General features: G+C 34.9%; 3 protein-coding genes and 1 long non-coding RNA gene across 4 annotated transcripts; 2 read left to right on the top strand and 2 right to left on the bottom strand.

Moving 5' to 3' along the window:
- The first annotated feature begins 2,441 nt into the window (after positions 1-2,441).
- Positions 2,442-3,619, top strand: LOC107943743 (receptor-like protein 13). Its single transcript, XM_016877537.2, has 2 exons — positions 2,442-3,069; positions 3,177-3,619. Exons 1-2 carry the CDS (start codon positions 2,442-2,444, stop codon positions 3,617-3,619), a joined length of 1,071 nt encoding a protein of 356 aa, XP_016733026.2.
- Positions 3,620-4,483: 864 nt separating this feature from the next.
- On the bottom strand, positions 4,484-5,681 carry LOC121225239 (uncharacterized). Its single transcript, XR_005923141.1, has 3 exons — positions 5,606-5,681; positions 5,400-5,506; positions 4,484-4,620 (listed from the first exon to the last, which is right to left on the bottom strand). It is a non-coding gene; the product is annotated as an uncharacterized lncRNA (long non-coding RNA).
- A 50-nt stretch (positions 5,682-5,731) lies between these two features.
- On the bottom strand, positions 5,732-11,936 carry LOC121225008 (protein OS-9 homolog). The gene is made up of 4 exons (XM_041108667.1): positions 11,727-11,936; positions 11,479-11,550; positions 11,008-11,131; positions 5,732-5,754 (listed from the first exon to the last, which is right to left on the bottom strand). Exons 1-4 carry the CDS (start codon positions 11,898-11,900, stop codon positions 5,732-5,734), a joined length of 393 nt encoding a protein of 130 aa, XP_040964601.1. The 5' UTR covers positions 11,901-11,936.
- Positions 11,937-13,780: 1,844 nt separating this feature from the next.
- LOC107942944 (receptor-like protein 45) lies at positions 13,781-15,114 on the top strand. The gene is made up of 3 exons (XM_041108666.1): positions 13,781-13,906; positions 14,085-14,710; positions 14,793-15,114. Exons 1-3 carry the CDS (start codon positions 13,781-13,783, stop codon positions 15,112-15,114), a joined length of 1,074 nt encoding a protein of 357 aa, XP_040964600.1.
- Positions 15,115-25,965: the final 10,851 nt, after the last annotated feature.

Raw genomic sequence — 25,965 nt, 5'->3', positions numbered from 1 at the left:
TATTTTAATATTTTTTAATACTTAAACTATTATTTCATTATATATTTTAGTCCATAAGATTAGGGGAAAAAATAGCACGTGAAGCTATTAAAAAAAAGTATAATTTCTATAGAAGAATTTGAATTTTTTCAAAAAGTATATTAAAATTCAAAATAAGATTTGTGCAACGATGATAAACGCTGCTTAATATAAAAAATAGCAAAAAAATATTTCAAGGGCACAAAAAATAAATTTAGATATTTAGCAACATTTTTTTAAGTATTTTGTTGGAAAAAAAAACCAACATATTCCATTAGTGAAAGTCAATTAATTGGTATGGATGCATGTTTTAATTAATTTATATTCTTGAAATTTTAAAATAAATGAAACCCAATTGTTAGTGTTGATAATTAAGGGGATTTGATTTTGACCAACCATCTTTTTTGGACTACGCTATTTTCTTAATCTGGTTGAAAAAATTATGAAAACTTTTTTGGACTATTAAATCGCATAAAAATAAAACCTTATTGTTTCATAAACAAATTATTAAATATTTATTTGGATAAAAACTAAAGTTAATTTTTGACACTTTCAAAATTAATATTTTATCATATAAAATAACAATGTAATTATTTAAATAAAATTCAATATTTTTTTTAGAAAAATGTCATATTGGTTTGTATTTGAAAAATATAACTTAATTACATTATACATAACTTACATAACTTACATAATACATAACTTACATAACTTACATAATACACAACTTACATAACTACATAATACATAACTTACACAACTTACGTAATACACAACTTAATTACATAACTTATATAATACAGAACTTACATAACTTACATAATACACAACTTACACAACTTACATAACTTACATAATACACAACTTACAGAACTTACATAATACAAAACTTACATAACTTACCTAATACATAACTTACGCATAAAATAACGTAGCAATGGTTGAAATCCAAGTCCACCCACCTGCACCCCAATGCTTTGGTTTTATTGTCCAAATAATTAATTAGCAATAAAAAGATGGAAAAGGATAATTAATCCAACAGTGGGCCTATTCAATGAATTTCCAGGAAACATACTCATTTAGATTCACTATTATGTAAACCCCAAAGGTGTAGTGCTGCTGCATGCCAATATCTGAGACTTAGTGGGCATTGACTTAAGAGAGATGGAGTACTGGAAATTGGTGTGGGTATTTGCGGTTGCCTCTTATTTGGAGGGTATCGAAGTGAAGGGTTGTGGGAGATTGAGAAAGCTGCTCGCTTCCGACTCAAACCTTTCTTTCCTCGTATTAACAATGAAGGGATTTCTTCGGGAACGGGAAATTGTTGCCGATGGGATGTGGTTGAGTGCAGCACTTCCACTGGACGAGTCACCCGACTCTTCCTTGAGAATAGTTACGATAGAGACCACAAGGATATCCATCAGAATTGGTATCTCAACGTTTCTTTATTTCTTCCCTTCGAAGAATTGAAGAGTCTTGATTTGAGAAACAACTACATTGCTGGTTTCATCGATTCATCTTCACCTTATTATTTGCAATAGTGTTAATTACATCAAATGTTTGTAAAATAATATAAAATCTAGGTTAAGTGATAATATGATACTTTTACCCTTTATATTAATGTTAAAATAGTGTTCAACTATTTCATACGCTAATATGTTTGCAGGTTTTTGTGAATTCAGGCAGCTACAAACGCTCACCATCTCCAACAGTGATTGGAATGCTAGTTTGCCTGAGTGCTTATCTACATTTAATAATCTAATATCACCCGAGTATTTAGATATTTCTTCCATTAAATTTTTTGGAGATATATCTCTTCTTAAGAGTCTAACATTCCTCCGAGAGTTGAGGCTTTCAAACAATAACATTGAGATCCCAAGCTCTTTGGCTCCGTTGTTCAACCTTTCAAAACTCCAAATTATATATGCAGACAACAACACGATACATAATGCTGAAACTGAGATGCATTCTTTAGACACCCCAACATTCCAATTGAGATCCATCAGTTTATCTTCTTGCGGAGGTGGTGGGTCATTTCCTCAATCTCTCAATCATCAACATGACTTGTGAGATGTTGATCTCTCTAACATCAATTTCAAGGGAGATCAGTTCCCAAATTGGTTGTTGGAAAACAACAAGAAATTAGAGAAACTAAATCTCGTCAATAGCTCTCTATCGGGACATTTTCTGCTACCATCGACTTCTCGTAGGGGTTTATCACGGTTGGATGTTTCCAGTAATTCCCTAGATGGCAACATCCCATTTATGAAATTGGAGCAAAACTACCGTCATTGGAGCTTCTCAACATGTCGAATAATTTTTTTACCTGTGGTATTCCGATTTCAATTGGTGATATGATTTCCCTTCAACTATTGGACTTGTCCAACAATAAATTGAGTGGTGGAATACCGAGGCACTTGCCCATGGGGTTGGTATTATTCGATGTTAGCAATAACCAACTCTTTGGTGATATACCAAGCTCCATGGAGAATATGTCACATTTAGTAACACTGGATTTAAGCAATAACACACTTTTCGGTGGGACACCAAGTTGGATGGGAAAGATGCTATATTTGCAAGAACTTTTGATGGTAAATAATCATTTTAAAGGTCCAATCCCCATGGAATTTTGCAAATTCAACGGTAGTCTTCAATTTTTGGACCTTTCGGCCAACAACATATCGGGAAGTTTGGTGACATTGGATCTCAGCAACAACCAATTAACTGGAAACATTCCAAATTGGACTGGCAGCCTTTCTGCGTTGGTTTATCTTCTCCTAAATAACAACAACTTTGAAGGTCGGATTCCGGTTGACCTATGCAAGTTACTTCGGTTAAGGTTGATTGATGTTTCTAACAACAATCTTTCTGGTACAATTCCTTTTTGCTTGTTTAATACAATATTAGATGATAGCTCCCATGCTTATGACTCCAGATCTTTCTCTGCTGATGTGCCGATAGAGTTCACCATGAAAAACAAATCCTACTCTTATAAAGGAAGAGTCATTAGTTACCTGTCTGGAATTGATCTCTCTTGCAACAAGTTGACTGGTGAGATTCCCCTCCAACTCCAGAACTTTCGACACATCGTCGTTTTGAATTTTTCTCACAACAGTTTGATAGGACCAATCCCTCCAACACTTTCTGAATTATCCCAGATCGAGTGTCTGGATCTTTCTCACAACCGCTTGAGAAGCAAGATCCCTTCCAACTTGTGGGTTTACATTTTTTGTCCTTTTTCAGTGTGGCATACAATAATTTATCTGGAACTACACCTCAAAGGACCGGACAATTTGCAACATTTGAAGAAAGCAGTTACGTGGGGAATCCTTTCCTTTGTGGTGAACCATTGCCAAAGAATTGCTCAACAGATGGATCATCTTCATCGATGCCGAAAAATTCAACTGACGAGGGTTTCATTGACATGAAAGCCTTTTATGCAAGTTTTGTTGGGTCGTACACTGTGATGCCACTGTGTATTGCCATTGTGTTGTACATTAATCCTTACTGGAGACAAGCATGGTTCTATCATGTAGAAGCAGCCATCATGTCCTGCTACTATTTTGTGCTCGACAATATTCTGCCTAAACGATTCCGTTAAGGAACCATTTAGCCAAGCCATGCTCACCTTCGCCTTTTCTTTGTCAATGTCGTACTTGATTTAGTGGTTTGTCATGCTCTCAATAAAAGTTTTTTATGTATCGTTTTTATTTGGCTAATTTCAATGAAATGGCTCATGATTTCTATTCTATACAAAAGAAAACACACTTTAACTGTTCCAATTCACTTACTTGGATTGTCTCACTTATAATCTAACATCTCTGACCTGGTAAAGACAAGTAGCAGTCTTTGCAATCTTTTTTTTTCTTTTTTGAGACAACTCATCCCAAAAAAGTGGATGTTAACAAATAATTTGTAAATGTATGCAAAAGGTGAATGAGGTTTTGTTGGAACAATGGCAGCAGCAACAAACTGAATTTGCAAGCAGATCAAGAAGGAATCGAAGCAAAAAGAAACAAAACAAAGGCAGCAAGCAAAGTTTTGAATACTCAGCAGAATTTGTAACTGAACATTGCTAATTTTTCATTCAAATTTGAAATATAAAAGGAGTTACAATGTACATTGACAGTTACCTAATGTATTTAACTGCCCCAACTAATACAAACCTAATCACTAGCCAAAAAATAATCAAATATAGCTGACCAATCAGCCATTACATCAAAAGATCTTATCACTAACTTAAGTTTAACTAGTATTACAAACAAACTAAAATTGAACCGAATCAAATTACATCAAAACAAAACAGCAAAGTTGGTTGCTTCATTCGGTTCAAAAACCAATCTTGCGCGCCAAGCAAAATCAACTGAGCTCGATAGCTGCTGCTGGTGGTCTTGACAGTTACTGGCTGCTGGTTTTGTGTTGTAATGCAGTCCAATCTTCAACAGGTTTTACAGCAGTCATTTTGATGAATCATAAGTAGATGGATCATCTGAGTCCATGATCATAGTAAAATGAGTGCCATCAACCTTGGTATCCTTGTAATCCTTTGGAAGGATATTGCAATTAATAGTGTGCCACACTGGTCTCTCTTCTTGGAATAATCTGCAAAATCAAGTATGTGGATCATAATTTATTTTTCAAAATGACAAAAATTTTATAAGCAAACGGATAGCGTGAGATATTCATTTTTTAAAACCATCCATTGTCATCTTGGTTTCTCTTACACAAAACAGAACCCCCAAAATGGTTTTCTTTTCTCCCTACATTATACCTATCAATCACTTTTGCAGCACCTTAATACTTGCTCATTCACCATTCAATTAATGACCCAATGCATGATTGTTTCAGGTGACTATTATCCTATGTCACTTCGAATTTTTATTTTTATTAAAATATTCATTTCTCACACTCATGCCCGACACATGAATATGGGGATATAACCTTCAACGATCCTCCAATACATGATCAAATTTAGAAAAATCAAACCATGCCAATGTCATACACATATATCCTTATCCAATGTTAACACCCAAGTCCAAGTAACGTGTCATCTATTGGGAAGAAAGGATAAGAAGTTTTCAGTCATGTTTTACATACAGTTCACAACTCACTTCTATGGTTGATCTTTGATCTTTTCAACAGGCACGTATCAACAACTATGTTACTCGGATTTGTGTGTGAGTGTTGAATATGGATATGTATTTGACACAGGTATGATTAGGCTTTTCTAAGTTTCTCCATGTATTTAGAGAATCTTTGGAGGTCATATTTTCATATCTATGTATCGCGTCTGACACAGGTACTTCATGAAAATGAAGAGTTTGAGCAACATAGATTATCAATCTAATCTTAGCATTGAGAGGAGAGAGAGAGAGACTCACGGGTGTTTGCAGAGCATTGGACATTGAATAGTTAGTGCATACTTGCATGTGGATAACTCTGTAATTGAACTAATCATCGCTCTTGGCTCCGAGCACACAAACCTCACCTACAAACACACATTATAAACCTCTACAAATCTGCTTTTCTCCCCCTCCAAAGCAAAACTAGAAACCATACAAAAATTCTGTACTTCATTGCTTCATACCTCAGTTTCTCGGGGATGATTAGTAAGATCACATGCAGTTCCATTCGTATATTGGTGAGCATGATACCTGTGAGAACCAGTATAACTTTTAGTCCCCTTTTCCTTCATTTTATTCAATGCAACCATTTACTTTTCACCACTTGAAACCTCTTTTTTTAAAATAATAGAAACAAAATTAAATACACTGAAAATTAAGTGCGATCCTTTGTGAAGCATCTTTTGAGCGAGGATCTTTCAATGTGGAGATGTCAGAGAGTGTTGCGCGGAAGCGTGTGAAAGAGTAAAATTATTGTACTGAAAAATCACACTAAGTTCAATTCCCAGGAAAGAGAGGTAGATCACGAAGATCACTTAAATACCAAGTCTTTCCTAGCCAGAATATCCCTCTATCGTAATTTAATAGCACAATAAATCACTACAATCACATTCACAAAATATGCAAAACAAATAATAAAGAACACCAGAATTTAACGAGGTTCAGCAAATTTTGCCTACGTCCTCGGGCACTACCAAATATATTTCACTCCAAAAATTACAAGTGAAATTTACAAATAGAGAGAGAGAATAATGCCTTAAGTAGAGAATGGCAATTATGGGATGAAGAAAGTAAGCAATGGTTAGGCCTATTTATAGTTGAGGTTCAATGATCAACTTGCAATGTCCCTATACAATTAGGGACCAAAATTGCAATTATCACATGCCAACTTTTAACCCAACTTGCCAACCAATATTACTTTCTACTTTCGATGAACACCCCATTTGACTTTTCAAACAATGGTGGGTTCCAATAATCTCCACCTTGAATATTTGATTACGATAATCTTATCTTCACACAATTCTTTCTACTTTTGACAACAATACTTGATAGTGCCTTCTTCAACTGTTAAACTTGCAGGATATTAATCAAGTTCAAACAATGTTCGAACTTGGTTGCTGTTACCACATTGGTCATCATATCTGCGGGATTATCTGCAGTCTTGATCTTCTGAAGACAAATTTTCCCCTCTTCAATAATTTCCCGCACAAAATGGAATCGTACGTCGATATATTTTGTACGTGCATGATAGACTTGATTCTTTGCTAAATGAATAGCACTTTGACTATCACAATACACGTTAATATGCTCCTGAACCAACCCCAAGGTTTTAGCCATACCTTGTAACCAAATAGCCTCCTTTACAGCCTCTGTTACAGCCATGTACTCGGCTTCTGTGGTTGACAATGCAACTGTAGACTGTAGTGTAGACTTCCAACTTATTGGTCCTCCAGCAAGTGTAAACACATAACCGGTGGTTGATCTTCGCTTGTCCAAATCACCGGCATAGTCAGAATCAACGTACCCAATAACACCTTTACCAAGTGTATTATCCTACTTGAACAGTAATCCAACATCCACGGTCTTCTGAATATACCGTAGAATCCATTTCACAGCTTGCCAATGTCCTTTTCCAGGATTATGCATATACCTTCTCACTATACTAACTGCCTGTGAAATGTCGGGTCTTGTACACACCATTGCATACATCAAGCTACCCACTGCATTAGAATACGGAACTTGCAACATGTATTCTCGTTCCGTATTCGTCGAAGGAGATAGTTGTGCAGAAAGCTTGAAATGAGAAGCCAACGGGGTACTTACAGGTTTTGTCTGCTCGTTCATGCCAAACTGCTGTAGTACATTTTTCAAATACTGCTTCTGAGATAAGCTAACTCTATCATGAGCTCTATCTCTCCATATTTCCATGCCGAGAATCTTTTAGCTTCTCCTAGATCTTTCATCTCAAACTCGAGATTGAGTTGAGTCTTCAATCTTTCAATCTCAACTTTGCTCTTAGATGCTATTAGCATATCATCAACATATAAGAGCAAGTATATGAAAGTTCCTTCTTGTAGCTTCTGAAAATACACGCAATGATCAAATTTACTTCTTGTGTACCTTTGCCCTTTCATGAACTGATCAAATCGCTTGTACCACTGCCTCGGAGATTGCTTCAATCCATAAAGCGACTTTGTCAGTTTGCAAACCCAATTTTCTTTTCCAGCAACCTTGAATCCATCTGGCTGAGTCATATAGATTTCCTCTTCCAAATCACCGTGTAAAAACGCGGTCTTCACATCAAGCTGAACTAGTTCAAGATCATATTGCGCAACCAAGGCTAGCAAAATCCGAATAGACGAATGCTTCACAACTGGAGAAAACACTTCATTGTAGTCTATTCCTTCTTTCTGAGCGTAACCCTTTGCTACTAATCTAGCCTTATATCGAATTTCATTTTTATCAGGAAATCCTTTCTTCTTTGCATATACCCATTTGCATCCAATTGCCTTCTTTCCCTTGGGTAGTGTCACCAACTCCCAGGTCTTATTTTTATGAAGAGGCTGCATTTCTTCATTCATTGCTTGCTTCCACTTTACACCATCAGGGTTACTTATTACTTCTGTGTAAGTAGAAGGAACATCATCATCTGTAATTGGAAGTGCATAGGCCACTATATCATCAAAGCGAGCAGGCTTACGAATCTCTCTTCTTGGCCTTCTATATGCAATTGAATCTTGTTGCTGTAGAGGTTCTTGGGTAAGAACCTCTTCATCATTTGTCCCTTCAATATTAGCTGGATCATCGTTAACCTTTTCAAGCTCCACCTGCTGCAAAGTACTACTGGTTTTGTCATCCTTTTGTGAATCCTTGTACTTCAACATGGTTGATTCATCAAAAGTCACATCTCTACTGAAAATAATCTTCCTTGTATCAGGACACCAGAGACGATATCCTTTTACTCCATCAGTTATACCCAAGAATAATGCTTTCTTTGCTCTTGGGTCTAACTTAGATTCTTTTACATGATAATATGCAGTGGAACCAAATACATGCAAAAAATCATAATCAGTAGCAGATTTACCAGTCCACATCTCCATAGGAGTTTTTCCATTTATTGCAGCTGATGGCAAACGGTTAATTAGATGGCACGCATATGTAACTACCTCAGCCCAAAATTCTTTGCCCAATCCAGCATTGGACAACATACATCGAACTTTCTCCAGTATAGTTCGATTCATTCGTTCTGCCACCCCATTTTGCTGTGGTGTATCCCGAACACTGAAGTGTCGCACAATGCCCTCATCTTGGCATACTTGTAGAAATGGATCATTTTTGTACTCAGTACCATTATCTGATCGAAGTCGTTTGACCTTTCGACCAGTCTGAGTCTCCACCATCTTCTTCCATTTCAGAAATGCATCAAAAACTTCACTTTTTCTTTTCTTTAGATACACCCATACTTTTCTTGAATAATCATCAACAAAAGTAACAAAATAGTGCATACCTCCCAAAGAAGCTACTTTGGTAGGTCCCCACACATCACTGTGAACGTAGTCCAGAATTCCTTTCGTATTGTGAATTGCTGGACCAAATTTTACCCTCTTCTGCTTGCCCAGAACACAATGTTCACAGAATTCCATTTTGCAAGAATTTGCACCTTTCAATAAGCCTTGCTTCACCAATGTCTGCAAAGCTTTTTCACCAGCATGTCCCAATCGCATATGCCATAATCTGGTAGCCTCTGAATCTACATCTTTTGTAGAAACTGTTGATGTTGATCCAATAACTGTACTTCCATTTAAAAAATACAAGTTATTTCTTCTTGTGCCTTTCATCACCGTCAGTTGCCCAGCTACTACTTTTAGTAATCCATCTCTCAAAGTGATTGTGAGCCCTTTAGATTCTAGGGCACCTAATGAGATGAGATTTTTCTTCAGGCTAGGTACGTAGCGAACATCTGTCAAGACTTGGATTGAGCCGTCGTGATTCTTCAATTAGACTGTACCCACTCCCATTATCTTACAAGCACTATCATTGCCCATAAGAACAATTCCACCTTCTAGCTCTTTAAGACTAGAAAACCAGTCCTTATTAGGACACATATGGTAAGTACATCCTGAATCCAAAATCCACTTATCCGTTTGACATGCCATTGCCATGCCAACCAAGCTAAAGTCTGACTCCTCATCATGCTCCGCTACACATGCATTAGAAATAGCCTTGCCCTTTTGTAGCTTAGGACAATTCTTTTTCCAATGCCCTTTTTCACGGCAAAAGGCACATTCATCTTTGGCGGGTCTCCCTTTGGACTTTCCCATTCTACCAGATTTGCTGCTGTGTGAACGACCTCTTACTGTTAAGACTTCTGTGGTTGTATCTCTGTGATCTCTTTTATCTTTCTTTCGAGTCTCAGATCTATACAACGCACTACAGACTGCATCAAATGTGATCGTGTCCTTCCCATGAAGCAATGTGGTGGTAAGATGATCATATTCATCAAGAAGGGAATTCAACAACAATAATGCCTTGTCTTCTTCTTCAAATTTCTCATCCAAATTTAGCAAGTCTGCTAAAATTTTATTGAATGAGTTCACATGGTCATTCATCGACATACCGGGTGCATACGTGAATCGATAAAGTTTCTTTTTCATATAAAGCCTATTTTCAAGACTTTTCGTTAGAAACTTTTCTTCCAGTGTATCCCATAACTTCTTCGCTGATGTCTCCCTCATGACAGAGTACTTCTGCTCTTTGGCCAAACATAGGCGGATTGTACCACACGCCTGTCTATTGATCTTGGCCCACTCCTTGTCATCCATCTTGTCAGGTTTTTCTTCAATGGCTATATCTAGCTCTTGCTGACATAAGACATCCAGGATCTCACATTGCCATATACCAAAATTATTGGTACCGTCAAATTTCTCTACTTCAAATTTTGCATTTGTCACAGTAGTCCTTGCTGATGACGATGCTGCTGCCATTTTTCTCCTCAATCCCAACTACTGTATACGTGAACAGTGCCGTATACGTGAATAGTACCGTATACGTGAATAGTATCGTAAACGGTCGTATTCCCCAAGTACGAACCTGGCTCTGGTACCAATTGTTGCGCGGAAGCGTGTGAAAGAGTAAAATTATTGTACTGAAAAATCACACTAAGTTCAATTCCCAGGAAAGAGAGGTAGATCACGAAGATCACTTAAATACCAAGTCTTTCCTAGCCAGAATATCCCTCTATCGTAATTTAATAGCACAATAAATCACTACAATCACATTCACAAAATATGCAAAACAAATAATAAAGAACACCAGAATTTTAACGAGGTTCAGCAAATTTTGCCTACGTCCTCGGGCACTACCAAATATATTTCACTCCAAAAATTACAAGTGAAATTTACAAATAGAGAGAGAGAATAATGCCTTAAGTAGAGAATGGCAATTATGGGATGAAGAAAGTAAGCAATGGTTAGGCCTATTTATAGTTGAGGTTCAAGGATCAACTTGCAATGTCCCTATACAATTAGGGACCAAAATTGCAATTATCCCATGCCAACTTTTAACCCAACTTGCCAACCAATATTACTTTCTACTTTCGATGAACACCCCATTTGACTTTTCAAACAATGGTGGGTTCCAATAGAGAGATTCTGGTTGAAGGCAGCAGTGGCCTTCTCATCATATACACCCAACACAAATTCCTGAACCACCTGCAATACTTATAAAAACTAATATAATTATTCTTAACGCTTCATATCAACTAGATTTTCAATTCCAAGTAAATCCAAAGTGATAAGAACAAGTCCAGAAGAAGATTTGTTAAAAACTGCTGCTTTTACAACTATTATTACTGTCAACTACCGCCTATTATACAAATTACTACTCAGATAGATGATGCAACACAACAATTCAGTGCCGAAAATCATCCATTTGAGTGCCCATAACAGGTTCAGCTCATATATTTACTGCAGTTCATTTCAGAAAAAGAAATACATCGCAGATAGAACCCTCAAACCTTTAAATACTAGTACCTTAAATAGATTGAATTAAAGGCTACCTTATCCTCTTCCAAATGTAGTTGCCTTAACTGCTTTTGATAGCAAAATTCATAAGACCACCAACCCTCTTGCTGCATGAAGGAGTTGACAACATAAGCTAGAGAGATATGAAAATAAGCAGCACACTATGACAATTCCATGGAAGAACAAAGGTCCCCCCCTCCCCTTCCTTTTATTGTAAGGTGACAAGAATAACATATAGAATTGGAAAACCCAAACGAACAGTCGGTAGGAATCAAATGCTCACTCTGATAAAGCATTGATTTTTCAGTACTTCTAGTAGTTCATCAGGTGTCTTCAGTTTAACCCGTTTCTCAGTTTCCACAATCATGCTACTAGTGTTTTGATGGGTTACTGGTTTTTTGGCTTTCCCCACCTTCGGCAAGAAACATAAAAAGTTATTTCCATCTTTATTGGGCATAACAACGGACTCCTGACCATCATCCTGCAAAATATTATCAGTCAAACGGATAAATCGACATAGAACTTGACAGGTTCACATGAAAGGGAAAAACCAGCCAATTAAAACAACAATCATATGGAAATTTTTCAAGTTGAGATAGTTATTGATGGTGCACAAAGAAAACCTAGGAGAAGGGAACGCAAGATGAAAAACTTCATTATCAAGGGTAGAGTATGATCTACTGGTACTGTAAATTCGTGGACATGATTGTGAAATCTTCAGCTAAGATTGAATAAAATGCAATAAGTAATAAAGAATAACTTCAATACGTTCATCCAGATTTTTTCAAAAGTAGAACTGAAGAACAAAAATATGTTAAACTCTAAGCTGTTTCTTGTTTCTCTAGCATGTTTTGTTTCTGTAGCTGTTTCTTGTTTCTCTATTTTCCGTTTTCCGTTTTCTATTTTCTGTTTCTCTAGCATGTTCTGTTCCTCTAGCCATTTTTTCTTGTGTAGCTTAATTCATTATCAATGAACAGCCATGCATGTTTTGTTTCTCTAGCATTTACACACTGCTGATAAGGCGTTTATTCTTCTATGCAATACCTGGAGGCTGTTTTATATTTTAAATAAGAGGATAGATATGTTTTGAATTTATATATTTTTTTATTCTTTTACACAAATAATAACACTTCTTTTATTTTAATATTTATTTTATTTTATTTTAATATTTTTTTAATACTTAAACTATTATTTCATTATATATTTTAATCCATACGATTAGGGAAAAAATATCACGTGAAGCTATTAAAAAAAGTATAATTTCTATAGAGAATTTGAATTTTTTTAAAAAAGTATATTAAAATTCAAAATAAGATTTGTGCAACGATGATAAACGCCGGCCAAAGTCTAAAAAATTACATATTTATGCTTAATATAAAAAATAGTAAAAAATATTTCAAGGGCACAGAAAATAAATTTAGATATTTAGCAACATTTTTTAAAATATTTTGTTGGAAAAAAAACCAACATATTCCATTAGTGAAAGTCAATTAATTGGTATGGATGCATGTTTTAATTAATTTATATTGTCGAAATTTTAAAATAAATGAAACCCAATTGTTAGTGTTGATAATTAAGGGGATTTTGATTTTGACCAACCATCTTTTTTGCACTATGCTATTTTCTTAATCTGGTTGAAAAAAATTATGAAAACTTTTTTGACCAATCTTCCTCTAATCTGGTTGAAAAATTTATGAAAACTTTTTTGGACTATGCTATTTTCTTAAATAAATTAAATCGCATAAAAATAAAACCTTATGGTTTCATAAACAAATTACTTTGAGTTAAATATTTATTTGGATAAAAACACTTTCGAAATTAATATTTTATCATATAAAATAACAATGTAAATTATTTAAATAAAATTCAGTATTTTTTTTAAGAAAAATGCCATATTGGTTTATATTTGAAAAACATAACTTAATTACATTATACACAACTTACATAACTTACATAATACAGAACTTACATAACTTACATAATACATAACTTACGCAACTTACATAACTTACATAACTTACATTATACACAACTTACATAACTTACATAACTTACATTATACATAACTTACGCAACTTACATAACTTACATAATACACAACTTATATAACTTACATAATATATAACTTACGCGTGAAATAACGTAGCAATGGTTGAAATCCAAGTCCACCCACCTGCACCCCAATGCTTTGGTTTTATTGTCCGAATAATTAATTAGCAATAAAAAGATGGAAAAAGATAATTAATCCAACAGTGGGCCTATTCAATGAATTTCCAGGAATATATAAACCCCAAAGGTGTAGTGCTGTTGCATGCCAATATCTGAGACTTAAGAGCGATGGAGTACTGGAAATTGGTGTGGTTGTTTGCAGTTGCTTTCTTATTTGGAGGGTATCAAAGTGAAGGGTTGTGGGAGATTGAGAAAGCTGCTCTCAAACCTTTCTATCAGAATTGGTATCTCAACGTTTCTTTATTTCTTCCCTTCGAAGAATTGAAGAGTCTTGATTTGAGAAACAACTACCCCCACATTCCAATTGAGATCTATGAGTTGATCTTCTTGCGGAGGTGGTGGATCATTTCCTCAATCTCTCAATCATCAACATGACTTGTGAGATGTTGATCTCTCTAACATCAATTTCAAGGGAGATCAGTTCCCAAACTGGTTGTTGGAAAACAACAAGAAATTAGAGAAACTAAATCTCGTCAATAGCTCTCTATCGGGACATTTTCTGCTACCATCGACTTCTCGTAGGGGTTTATCACGGTTGGATGTTTCCAGTAATTCCCTAGATGGCAACATCCCAAATGAAATTGGAGCAAAACTACCGTCATTGGAGCTTCTCAACATGTCGAATAATTTTTTTACCGGTGGTGTTCCGATTTCGATTGGTGGTATGATTTCCCTTCAACTATTGGACTTGTCCAACAATAAATTGAGTGGTGGAATACCGAGGCACTTGGCCATGGGGTTGGTATTATTCGATGTTAGCAATAACCAACTCTTTGGTGATATACCAAGCTCCATGGAGAATATGTCACTTTTGTCAATATTGGATATAAGCAGTAACACTCTTTCCGGTGGGATACCAAGGTGGATGGGAAAGATGTCAAATTTGGAAGCACTTGTGATGGCAAATAATCATTTTGAAGGTTTAATCCCCATGGAATTTTGCAAACTCAACTATAGTCTTAAATTTTTGGGCCTTTCGGCCAACAACATATCGGGAAGTTTATTTATCAAGAAACAAGCTAAAAGGGCCGATCACCAGTTTTTTTAACAGCAATCGTTTGGTGACATTGGATATTAGTAACAACCACTTAACTGGAAATATGCCAAATTGGATTGGCAGCCTTTCTGCGTTGGTTTATCTTCTCCTAAAAAACAACCACCTTGAAGGTGGGATTCCGGTTCAATTATGCAAGTTAAATCGGTTAAGGTTGATTGATGTTTCTAACAACAATCTTTCTGGTACAATTCCTCCTTGCTTGATGAATACAATATCGAGTGATAGCTCCCATGCTTATTACTCCGGATCTTACTCTGCTGATGTGCCGATAGAATTCACCGTGAAAAGCATATCCTACTTTTATAAGGGAAGAGTCCTCACTTACCTGTCCGGAATTGATCTCTCTTGCAACAAGTTGACTGGTGAGGTTCCCCTCCAACTCTAGAACTTTCAATACATCATCGTTTTGAATTTTTCTCACAACAGTTTGATAGGACCAATCCCTCCAACAATTTCTGACTTATCCCAAATTGAGAGTCTGGGTCTTTCTCACAACCACTTGAGCAGGAATATCCCTTCCCAACTTCTGGGGTTAAATTTTTTGTCGGTTTTCAGTGTGACATACAATAATTTATCTGGAACTACACCTCAAATGACCGGACAATTTGCAACATTTAAAGAAAGCAGTTACGTGGGTAATCCTTTCCTTTGTAGTGAACCATTGCCAAAGAATTGCTCAACAGATGGATAATCTTCATTGGTGCTGAAAAATGCAACTGACGAGGGTATCATTGACATGAAAGTCTTTTACGCAAGTTTTGTTGGGTCGTACATTGTGATGCCACTGTGTATTGCCATTTGTTAGAATTGTGTGACCCAAATTCTAAGAGATTGCTTGCAAGTCAAGTTAAACAAAAATATATTTTCTTTCTAGAAGATTTAGTATTTATTAGTATAATATATTTAGCATTTATTAGTATAGTTTATTTGACTTACTAATTTAGCCTATAAATAGGCTCTTTTACAATCTTAGAAATTAGAGACACCCATTAGATTAGAACTCATAACACATTCAGAGAATTTTGTGTTTACATTTTGAGGGTTCTTTGTTTTTCAGGTTTTCAGGGTTTAGTTTTATCTCCATCTTTTGTACTCTTCATTCTTTTGCCATTATAGTAAAATTATCTTTGCCCGTGGTTTTTTATTCTCTTTTGAGGGGTTTTTCCACGTTAAATTTATGTGTTCATCTTCTCAATTTCTTCTACTATTTTTACTTGTTCATTGCTTAATCGGGACGATCCTAACAAGTGGTATCAGAGCTAGTTTAACTTTCATAGATCAGCCCGTTCAGATATGGTAGCAACAAGGTTTAAAATTGAGAAGTTCGATGGTGAGACAAATTTCAATCTGTGGCAAATTCGGATGATGGCAATTCTAGTTCAAAATGGCTTGAAAAAGGTTGTTACAAGGAAAAAGCCTGAGAATCTAAATCAAACAGAATGGGAAGAGCTTGATGAAAAGGCCTTGTCTGCAATCCAGTTGTGTCTCGCGAATACAGTATTGCAGGAGGTATTGATGGAGAAGACCTCATTCGCCTTGTGGAAAAGGTTAGAAACTCTTTATGCGACTAAGTCTCTGGCTAACCGTTTAGTATTGAAACAACGTCTATTTACGTTTCGCATGAACGAAGGTGAGCTTCTTAAAGATCACATCAGTCAATTCATTACTCTTTTAAATGATTTAAAGAACGTTGAGGTTCATATTGACGATGAAGATCAAGCTATGCTATTATTGTGCTCTTTACCCTCTTCATACAAGTCTTTCAGGGAGACCCTGATTTATGGCAGAGACAAACTCTCGTTCGAAGATGTGAAGGGTTATTTGTTGAGTAGAGACAAACTCGACAATGAGTTTGGTTTGAATAGCAAAGCAGATAGGCAAGCTTCCGTTTTGGTAGCATCAAAGAAACGAGACAAAAGGTGTCGCTATTGTAAAAAGTTAGGTCACGTCAAAGCAGATTGTTATAAACTACGAAATAAAAGAGCTGCTGAGAGTAACCAGGAAGATGTAGCTGGTGCTAATTTGGTCGATGAAGGCGATGATGATTTCTTGTTAGTGTCAACGAGCGATAATTCCAAGCTTACGTCTGAGTGGATCCTAGATTCAGGATGTTCTTTCCACATGTGTCCCAATAGAGAATGGTTCTCCACATATAGTTCAGTTGAAGGTGGAGTTGTGCACATGGGAAACGATTCATCTAGTAAAATAATCGGTATTGGTACTGTTAAAATTAGGATACACGATGGGACGATTAGGACACTCTCAGATGTCAGGTATGTACCTGATTTAAGAAAGAATCTCATCTCCTTGAGTATTTTAGACTTGAAAGGATGCAGAATCAACATCGAGTCGAGCGACATTAAAGTATCTCGTGGAGCTTTCATTTTGTTAAAAGGTAAAATAACCGGCAGTTTTTATATTCTGGAAGGTTCTACAGTGACCGGTGAAATCGGACGTCCCTCGTCCGTTACGGAGTCAAAGTCAACTCATTTGAAGCGGAGGCAACTTGGTCATAGGAGGGAAAAAGGTATGACCGTTTCGTTGAAGAGAGGTTCTCTTTTGGATGCAGGTTTTGAAAAGTTAGGGCACTTTATTCGTGAAAATCAGACCCGGGTTAGTTTTGATTTGGCAGTGCACAAGTCGAAGGCTAGAAGTCTTCCAGCTTCTAAGCATAGATTCAACTCAGTTAATTCCCTACATAGTTCAAGATAGGCCCGTGGCGGGTTTTGGCAAAGATGGCATTGAAAGAATTCGTGTCAAGGTAGAGATTGTTAGAATTGTGTGACCCAAATTCTAAGAGATTGCTTGCAAGTCAAGTTAAACAAAAATATATTTTCTTTCTAGAAGATTTAGTATTTATTAGTATAATATATTTAGCATTTATTAGTATAGTTTATTTGACTTACTAATTTAGCCTATAAATAGGCTCTTTTACAATCTTAGAAATTAGAGACACCCATTAGATTAGAACTCATAACACATTCAGAGAATTTTGTGTTTACATTTTGAGGGTTCTTTGTTTTTCAAGTTTTCGGGGTTTAGTTTTATCTCTATCTTTTGTACTCTTCATTCTTTTGCCATTATAGTAAAATTATCTTTGCCCGTGGTTTTTTATCCTCTTTTGAGGGGTTTTTCCACGTTAAATTTGTGTGTTCATCTTCTCAATTTCTTCTACTATTTTTACTTGTTCGTTGCTTAATCGGGACGATCCTAACACCATTGTGTTGTACATTAATCCTTACTGGAGACAAGCATGGTTCTATCATGTAGAAGCATCCACCAATTCCTGCTACTATTTTGTGCTCGACAATGTTCTGCCTAAACCATTCCATTAAGGAACCATTTAGCCAAGCCATGCTCACTCCTTCAACTTTTCTTTGTCAATGTCGTACCTGATTTAGTGGTTTGTCATGCTCTCAATAAAAGCTTTTTATGTATCTTTCTTATTTGGCTAGTTTCAATGAAGTGGCTCATGATTTCTATTCTATACAAAAGAAAACACACTTGAAGTTTGACTGTTCCAATTCACTTACTATATTCTTTGCTTGGATTGTCTCACTTATAATCTAACATCTCTGACATGGTAAAGACAAATTGCAATGTTTGCAATCTTTTTTTTTTAGATAATTCATCCAAACTCTAATCTTTTTGAAAGATGTATGCCAGATCTTCAAATTCTTGAACTGTTATCTTTGTTAATAAAGAATGTAATCTGTAAAGTAGGAGAATAATTTTTTTTTCAAATAAGTGGATATTAACAAATAATTTGTAAATGTATGCAAAAGGTGAATGAGGATTTACAGCAGTCATTTGGATGAATCATTAGTAGATGGATCATCTGAGTTCATGATCATAGTAAAATAAGTGTCATCAACTTTGGTATCCTTGTAATCTTTTGGAAGGATATTGCAATTAATGGTGTGCCACACTGGTCTCTGTTCTTGGAATAATCTGCAAAATCAAGTATATGGATCATAATTTATTTTTCAAATTGAAAAAATTTATAAGCAGATCAGATAGCATCGGATATTCATTTGTTAAAACCATCCATTGTCATCTTGGTTTCTCTTACACAAAACAGAACCCCCAAAATGGTTTTCTTTTCTGCCTACATTATACCTATCAATCACTTTTGCAGCACCTTAATACTTGCTCATTCACCATTCAATTAATGACCCAATGCATGATCGTTTCAGGTGACTATCATAGGAGCAAAGCTTGAAACTTTTTTTTATGGGCCGAAATTAAATTATAATCTTTATGATAGTAAAAATGTAATTTCACTATTTAAATAGTCTATAATTTTATAATTTTTAAAGGATTAATTAAAATTTTATCATTTTTAGGAGGCCAAAGTACAATTTTATCAAAAAATTTCATTTTAAGGGGCTGGACATCAAAACTGAACAAGTTGAAGATTTTGGATTTAAGCGAAAACAAATTATTAGAAAAGAACATCCTATCACGTCTTGCTGAGTTTACATCTCTAAAAACTTTGTTTCTGGAGAATTGTGGATTACAAGGAAGCTTTGATATATTAGGTAAGTTTGTTCCTAAAATTTCATGCTTATCTTGAGAAAGCTTATTCTTTAATAACTAGATAATATATATTATTGTGTTTTAACGGACCTCAATAATATAAACAACTTAAAGGAGTTATATCTAAGCAGCAATCAAATCGAGAGCCTCGGATCTTTATTCCAAAACGTAAGTCAACATAATTATCTTTGACATATATACAACATTTGAGTAGTTAAATCAAAATACCGTTGATGCAATTATCAATTACACTTTTACAGAAAGAACAATTGAGGTTGGCGAAACTTGAGGTGTTGGATTTGAGTTATAATTATTTCAACAACAGCATATTTTCATCTCTTGCTGTGCTCCCATCTCTGAAATCTTTGAACATTGAAAGTAATCATTTGATAGAATGGAGCTATATTCAAGGTAAGTATGCTTTAAAATACATACATTTATTAGTTTCTCATTATAAGTTTTAACTGTTTGTAATTTTCTCTACAGATTTAAATATTTTGAGTAACTTAATATCAAAATCATGGTTGATATATTTCTGACTTGTTTCATTAATGAAGTGAGGAGTAGTATTTAATACAGTACAAGAAGTAACAGTCAGCTGGTTAACCATAACTAATCAACTGATTTATTAACTGTTAACTATATAACTAACCTTTTCTAACTAACTTCTTTTTATCTAATCGTTATTCCTAACATTCCCCGTGCTACTCGACTTGCTCTCTGTATCTTCATCATCACAAGTGATAACCCTGAGTCGATTCCTAAACTTGTGAAACAGTCCTGCAGATAATGGTTTTGTCAGCACATCTGTAACCTAGTCATGACTTGGAACATGCCCAACTTGGAATAATCCTTGAGCAACTTTCTCTCGCACGAAGAACAAATCTAGTTCAACGTGTTTGAGCTTTGAATGCATTACCGGATTTCCTGCGACTGCCACAGCAGCTGAGCTATCACACCATACCAACGCTTTGCCCTTAGTAATGGCTCCTAACTCAGACGACAAGGACTGAATCCAAACCATCTTAGTAATGACATGAGCAAGGTTTCGATACTCTACCTCAGCTGTAGAACGCAACACTACTTGCTACTTTTTAGAACTCCAGGAGATGGGATTTCCTCCAAGAAATACACAGTAACCGGACATTGATCGACGATCATCACTATCGGACCCCCAACTAGCATCTGAGAAACCTTCAAGTAGAAATTTTGAACTTCGAGTGAATTTTATGCCATAATCCAAGGTCCCTTTCAAATAGCGCAAAATTTGTTTGATAGCTTTAAAATGCAAGTCTAATGGTTTGTGCATGAATTGGCAAACCTTATTAACTGAAAATGCTATATCTGGCCTGGTAATCATGACATACTATAAGGCACCAACTATGCTTCTGTACAACTTCGCATCTTCGACAAGAGTACCTTCATTAGCTGATAAATGACAGGTTGTTGTCATGGGCGTGGGTAAGTCATTTGACTTATCCATGGATGCCTTTGCAAGAAGATCAAGCAAATACTTCCTTTGACTAAGAAAAACCCCATCTGGTGTATAGCTGAGCTCAATACCTAAGAAGTAACTCAACTTTCCCAGGTCTTTAAAAGAGAATTGAACATCAAGCTCTTTAACAAACTAGTCTATCGTTTGTGAATCTGTCCCAATCACAATTATGTAATCAACATATACAAGGACATAGAGTAGTTGAGATCTTGACTGATGAACAAATAGGGAATTATCAGCTTTTGAAATAGTAAATTGCACATTTACAAGAGAATCCCTGAATTTGTGAAACCAGGCACGTGGTGCCTGCTTAAGGCCATAAAGTGTTTTTCTCAGTCTGCAGACCAACTGTTGACCACTACCTCCTTGTTGTTCAAACCCTGGTGGTTGCACCATGTATATCTCCTCTTGCAAGTCTCTATTTAAGAAGGCATTGTTAATGTCTACCTGGCGAAGAGTCCATCCCATAGAAACTGCTAGAGCTAGAACTACTCGAATGGTCGTTAGTTTGACAACAGGGCTAAAGGTTTCTTGAAAATCAACCCCTGCCTCGTGAAAGTATCCTATGACAACCAACCTACCCTTGTATCGAGCAACAGATCCATTAGCATGTCGTTTGATTTTAAAGATCCACTTACAACCCACAGCCCTACGACCTTCAGGTAAGGGAATAAAATCCCAGGTATGATTTGCAATTAAAGCCTTCTACTTATTGCGTACAGCAGTTGTCCACGCAGTGCTTTGAAAAGCTTCGAAGATAGACGTAGGTTCTTTTTCTATTAAGAGTGAGGCAAACACTTTAGGTTTGAAGATGCCACTTTTGGAATGGGTTCTCATTGGATGAATATTCACAGATGTAACAGCCTGATCAGGAGAAGGAGATTGAGTAGCTGCTGCTGGTGAACATGCATGTTCACTTGGTAGATCAGATTGTCTATCAAGAGACCGTAGGCCAGAGGATTGGATCGACCATGCCACAAGAGAGGAGATGACTTGGTCGAGAGCTGAAGAATTAGAAGTTGAAGGAGCTGTGACTACCACCATGGGAAGGCTAGACTTGTGATAAAAAATTCGATTGAGCCAGATCTAGAATGTAAGAAAAAACCAGTTTGAAAAGAAAATATTACTTCATCAAACGTAACATGTCGAGAGACAAAAATGTGACCATCCTTATCAATAAACTTGTAACCCTTTTGATTTGTAGCAACTCCAATAAACACGCACTGTCTCGACCGAAATTGTAGCTTGTGATTCTAATATGGCCTCAAGTTGGGAAAACAAGCACAACCAAAAACCTTGAGATGAGAATAGGTAGGTCGACCTTTGTAAAGTACCTCATAAGGGCTTTTTCCTGTAGAAGGGGAGTAGGGAGCCTATTTATCAAGTGAACAGCATGAGCAAAAGCATGGGACCAGAATGTCAGAGGTAATGAAGCCTGTGCGAGAAGTGTCAACCCCATGTCAAAGATGTGTCAATGCTTCCTTTCAACCACCCTGTTCTGCTCGGAAGTATGGGGACAAGTGACCCGATGTTGAATACTAAGTCGAGATAACTCCTTGGATACAGACCTATATTCACCTCTAATCAGTTTGAAGCCTCTTAATAGAATAACCAAATTGAACCTGAACCATTGCATGAAAATGGAAGAAGCACTTGAAGACTTCTAACTTTGACTGGATGAAATACACCTAGTGTACCTGCTATGCATGTCTACAAATGAAACATAATAAACAAAACCATTTGATTTTAGATGAGCAGGGCCCCAAACATCTGATTCTACTAATTCAAAAGGCAATGAGTATAAGGTTTTCGATGTACTGAATGGCAGTTTATGAGCTTTGCCTAACTAGCAAGATGAACAAATAGTAGATAGAGTGCTACGTTTGAAAGGAACATTACAACTACGCAAAACATCAACAAGAACATTGTTACATGGATGACCTAGTCGACTATGCCACAATGTAAGGGAAGACACAATTTGAGTCATGTATAACAACGGCGAGCTGGGCTGAGAGGATGCACCATGATTGTTGGAGACCAATCGAGAAGTATCAAACTTGTATAGACCATTATGCATGCGGCCCGCTAGGAGGGTTTTTTGGGTTAGAATATCCTTAATAAAGTAAAAAAAAAAGGGTGAAATTCAAAATAGACAGCATTGTCTGTAACAGCCCGATTTTTTTACCCTAATCGGAACAATAGTTTCGAGACCACAAATCCGAATTAAAAAAATATTTTAATATTATTTTCTGTGTTTATTATGTGTGAATTTACTACTGTGAAAATTTCGTGCTTTAATTTCGCCGTTTGAGTGTCCGATTAAATAAAAGGATTAAATCGCGTAAAATAAAAATTTAATGGTTATTTCTAAAAAAGGGTTAAATAGTGGTTATTCTTTTAATATGGGGGTTTTGTTTTACAATTTAACCATTAAATAGAATAGTGGGCGGCATGTGTATAATATATATAGTTTTTATATTAATTATAAATGTTATAATATATATTATATTATAATATTATAATTAAACAAATAAAGACCACCATCATCTTTTATTTCATTATCATCTAATCGAAACTAAGAAAAGAAAATAAAATAAGAACAACCAAGCTATTCGGCCTTCTTTGATGCTTGATTTATGGTATGTTTGGTTTCGGTTTTTGATGATTTTTACGTTTTTGTGATCGTTGCTTCGTGTTATATCTAGCCCATGCTTTAATTTTAGAATTTGATAGTGATTTTGAGACATGCCATTTATGAATACTTGAGCTTGGTAATAGTTGATGATGAAATATGAAAGATATATGATAGATTATAATGTGTGTTCTTGAATTTGTGACGAATTTAATTATTTTGGATTAATTTGTAAGAAAATATTTAATTGAGGGACTAAAAGGTGAAATAAATGGCATGCAAGGATCTATATGGGTCTAGGAAATATTCGGCCAAAACATAGTGTGGTCAATTTGAAATATTTTGTGTTTTGTACAATTTGGACTAAATTGTAAAAATGTTAAATAGTAGGGGTAAAATGGTAAATTTCCCATTTATAAGTTGTTGGACAAAATTGAATGAAAATATATTTGAATGAGTTCAATTTGAATGTGTTTAGATCAAGAATTAAAGAAATCGGACTTGGATCGGGGGAAGACTAAAGTCATTGACTAATCGTTCCGTTTCGATTATCGTTGTCAGAGGTAAGTCTATTAGCAATTTAAAAGTTATTAAATCAATATTTATACATGTATATCGATGGTATACTTGATGAGCTGTAATTAAATGTTTATAATTTGAAGTATAAGTATGAATTTTATATAAGTATTTGATAGTTTCGAATATACAAGTATAATCTTGTATAAGTTTATAAGTTAAATTATAGGTTCAAATTTTATATAAGAAAGGTGAGATTCGGATAGGCATGTATATATATGAAAATATCTTGTAATGAAATTAGGTATGAAATTATACATGTATATGATAGATTCAAAATATATGTAATAGCATGAATAAACTTTGAATTTAGATAAACGTACGAATATGTATATATTTATATTTATAATTATATACATAATGATCGAATATATATACATATGTGTATATATATATATTTTTTAATTTAGTGGAAGTATGAATGTTGTATATGTATAAATTCTTGGTTTAATCCAAGGTAAGTATGATTTATACATATATATGTATATTAGGTTCGAATATATGTATATATATATGTATAAACTCTTAGATTTGATTAAGATATGTAACTTATATTTATATATGTGAGTTGGTAATTATATATATATGTTATATTCGAATGATCAGGTATACATACATGTATATGATTTTATAGTGAAATTAGGTATGACAATTATACAAGGTTACATGAGGTTCGGTTATGTTAATATACAAGTATATATTCTTGTAATGAATTATGTATGTTTATTCATGTAAAGTTCTTGAATAGCATTGGAAGTATGAAATTATTGAGCTGGAATTGATGTTTGAACTTTATATTATCAATGTTATTTAAAGATATGGTTTATAAATTATTGAGTTGAATTTTAAGTGGATTTTATATAGAAATATGAGATACAACTTCTGTGAATTGAGATTCTTTTGTTAAAGCTCAGTACTAATTTGATTTATTGCCAGTGAAATAATTCAGACTTTATGTCTAGCAGGCTTTATGCCGGTGAAATTATTCAGACTATACGTCAGCAGGCTTAATGCCGGTGATACATTTCGGACTATAAGTCTAGCAGGCTAAAAGCCGGTGTACCAAATTAGGTTTTAAAACCTAGCAGGCTAAGTGCCGGTGAAGCTGTTTAAATTATGTGAGAATATGCAATTGATATAGCTATGATTTTGGTTATATTAAATTGATGAGCATATATATATTCGGTCTAAGCAATTATTAAATATCTATATATATGTGCATTCGGTATATGCATATATTAAATATATATGCATTTGGTATATGCATTTGATAAGCAATTGATATATATATTCGGCAAATGCATTTGATAAGTATATATATGTATTTGAGGTGTATATACATTTGTTTATAAGTATTTGATGAATATGTTTGCATTCGGTTATAATGTTTATTAGGTATATATATTTGATTATAGATAAAATGGTTTAAGGACAACAAATGCTAATAAAATAATTATTTGTGTTAATTACGAATTCAGTGAATTTGATTTGGAAATTATATGACTTATATATATATTAGTTATGTTATAGACTTACTAAGCTATATAAGCTTACTTGGTTCGTTTACGTCTCTCTGTTTTATAGATTTTAGATCAAGCTTCAAGCTCGGGGATCGTCAACAAGTTCATCACATTATCTATTATCTCGGTATTTTAAATATTTAAATTCTAACTATGGCATGTATAGACTAGATAAATGTTTTGAAGGTCGTATTTTGTTGTATTATATATGATTATAATAGCCATACTAAAATGGTTTATTTTCTTATGGATTTGCTAGTTTGCAATGTCTATATTAGTTAGATTTTAAAGTCTTTGTTTATTAAGGATGGTTGTGTTTGTTCGGTAATGCCTCGTAATCCTAATTCAGCGACGGATACGGGTTAGGGGTGTTACATTGTCCCTGGCAAATTGGCCAACTGATAGCAAGTTCTTGCACACAGTGGGAACATGAAGTATATTCTTTAGACGTAAAAGCCTAGAACCAGACTGCAT

This window comes from Gossypium hirsutum, chromosome D13, assembly GCF_007990345.1.
Source record: "Gossypium hirsutum isolate 1008001.06 chromosome D13, Gossypium_hirsutum_v2.1, whole genome shotgun sequence".
In the NCBI taxonomy this organism is placed as follows: Eukaryota; Viridiplantae; Streptophyta; class Magnoliopsida; order Malvales; family Malvaceae; genus Gossypium; species Gossypium hirsutum.
This window is presented reverse-complemented; position numbering and strand designations above follow the sequence as displayed.

Coding starts and splice junctions, on each gene's coding strand:
- LOC107943743 (XM_016877537.2), top strand. CDS start 2,442: ATGGGGTTGGTATTATTCGATGTTAGCAATAACCAACTCTTTGGTGAT. Junction 3,070..3,176: donor CTCTTGCAACAAGTTGACTG/GTGAGATTCCCC, acceptor GAATTATCCCAG/ATCGAGTGTCTGGATCTTTC.
- LOC121225008 (XM_041108667.1), bottom strand. CDS start 11,900: ATGCCCAATAAAGATGGAAATAACTTTTTATGTTTCTTGCCGAAGGTG. Junction 11,132..11,478: donor TACATTTGGAAGAGGATAAG/GTAGCCTTTAAT, acceptor TAAGTATTGCAG/GTGGTTCAGGAATTTGTGTT. Junction 5,755..11,007: donor GTGTTCATCGAAAGTAGAAA/GTAATATTGGTT, acceptor TTTTAAAAAAAG/AGGTTTCAAGTGGTGAAAAG.
- LOC107942944 (XM_041108666.1), top strand. CDS start 13,781: ATGGAGTACTGGAAATTGGTGTGGTTGTTTGCAGTTGCTTTCTTATTT. Junction 13,907..14,084: donor ATCAGAATTGGTATCTCAAC/GTTTCTTTATTT, acceptor ATCAATTTCAAG/GGAGATCAGTTCCCAAACTG. Junction 14,711..14,792: donor GCTAAAAGGGCCGATCACCA/GTTTTTTTAACA, acceptor TTGGATTGGCAG/CCTTTCTGCGTTGGTTTATC.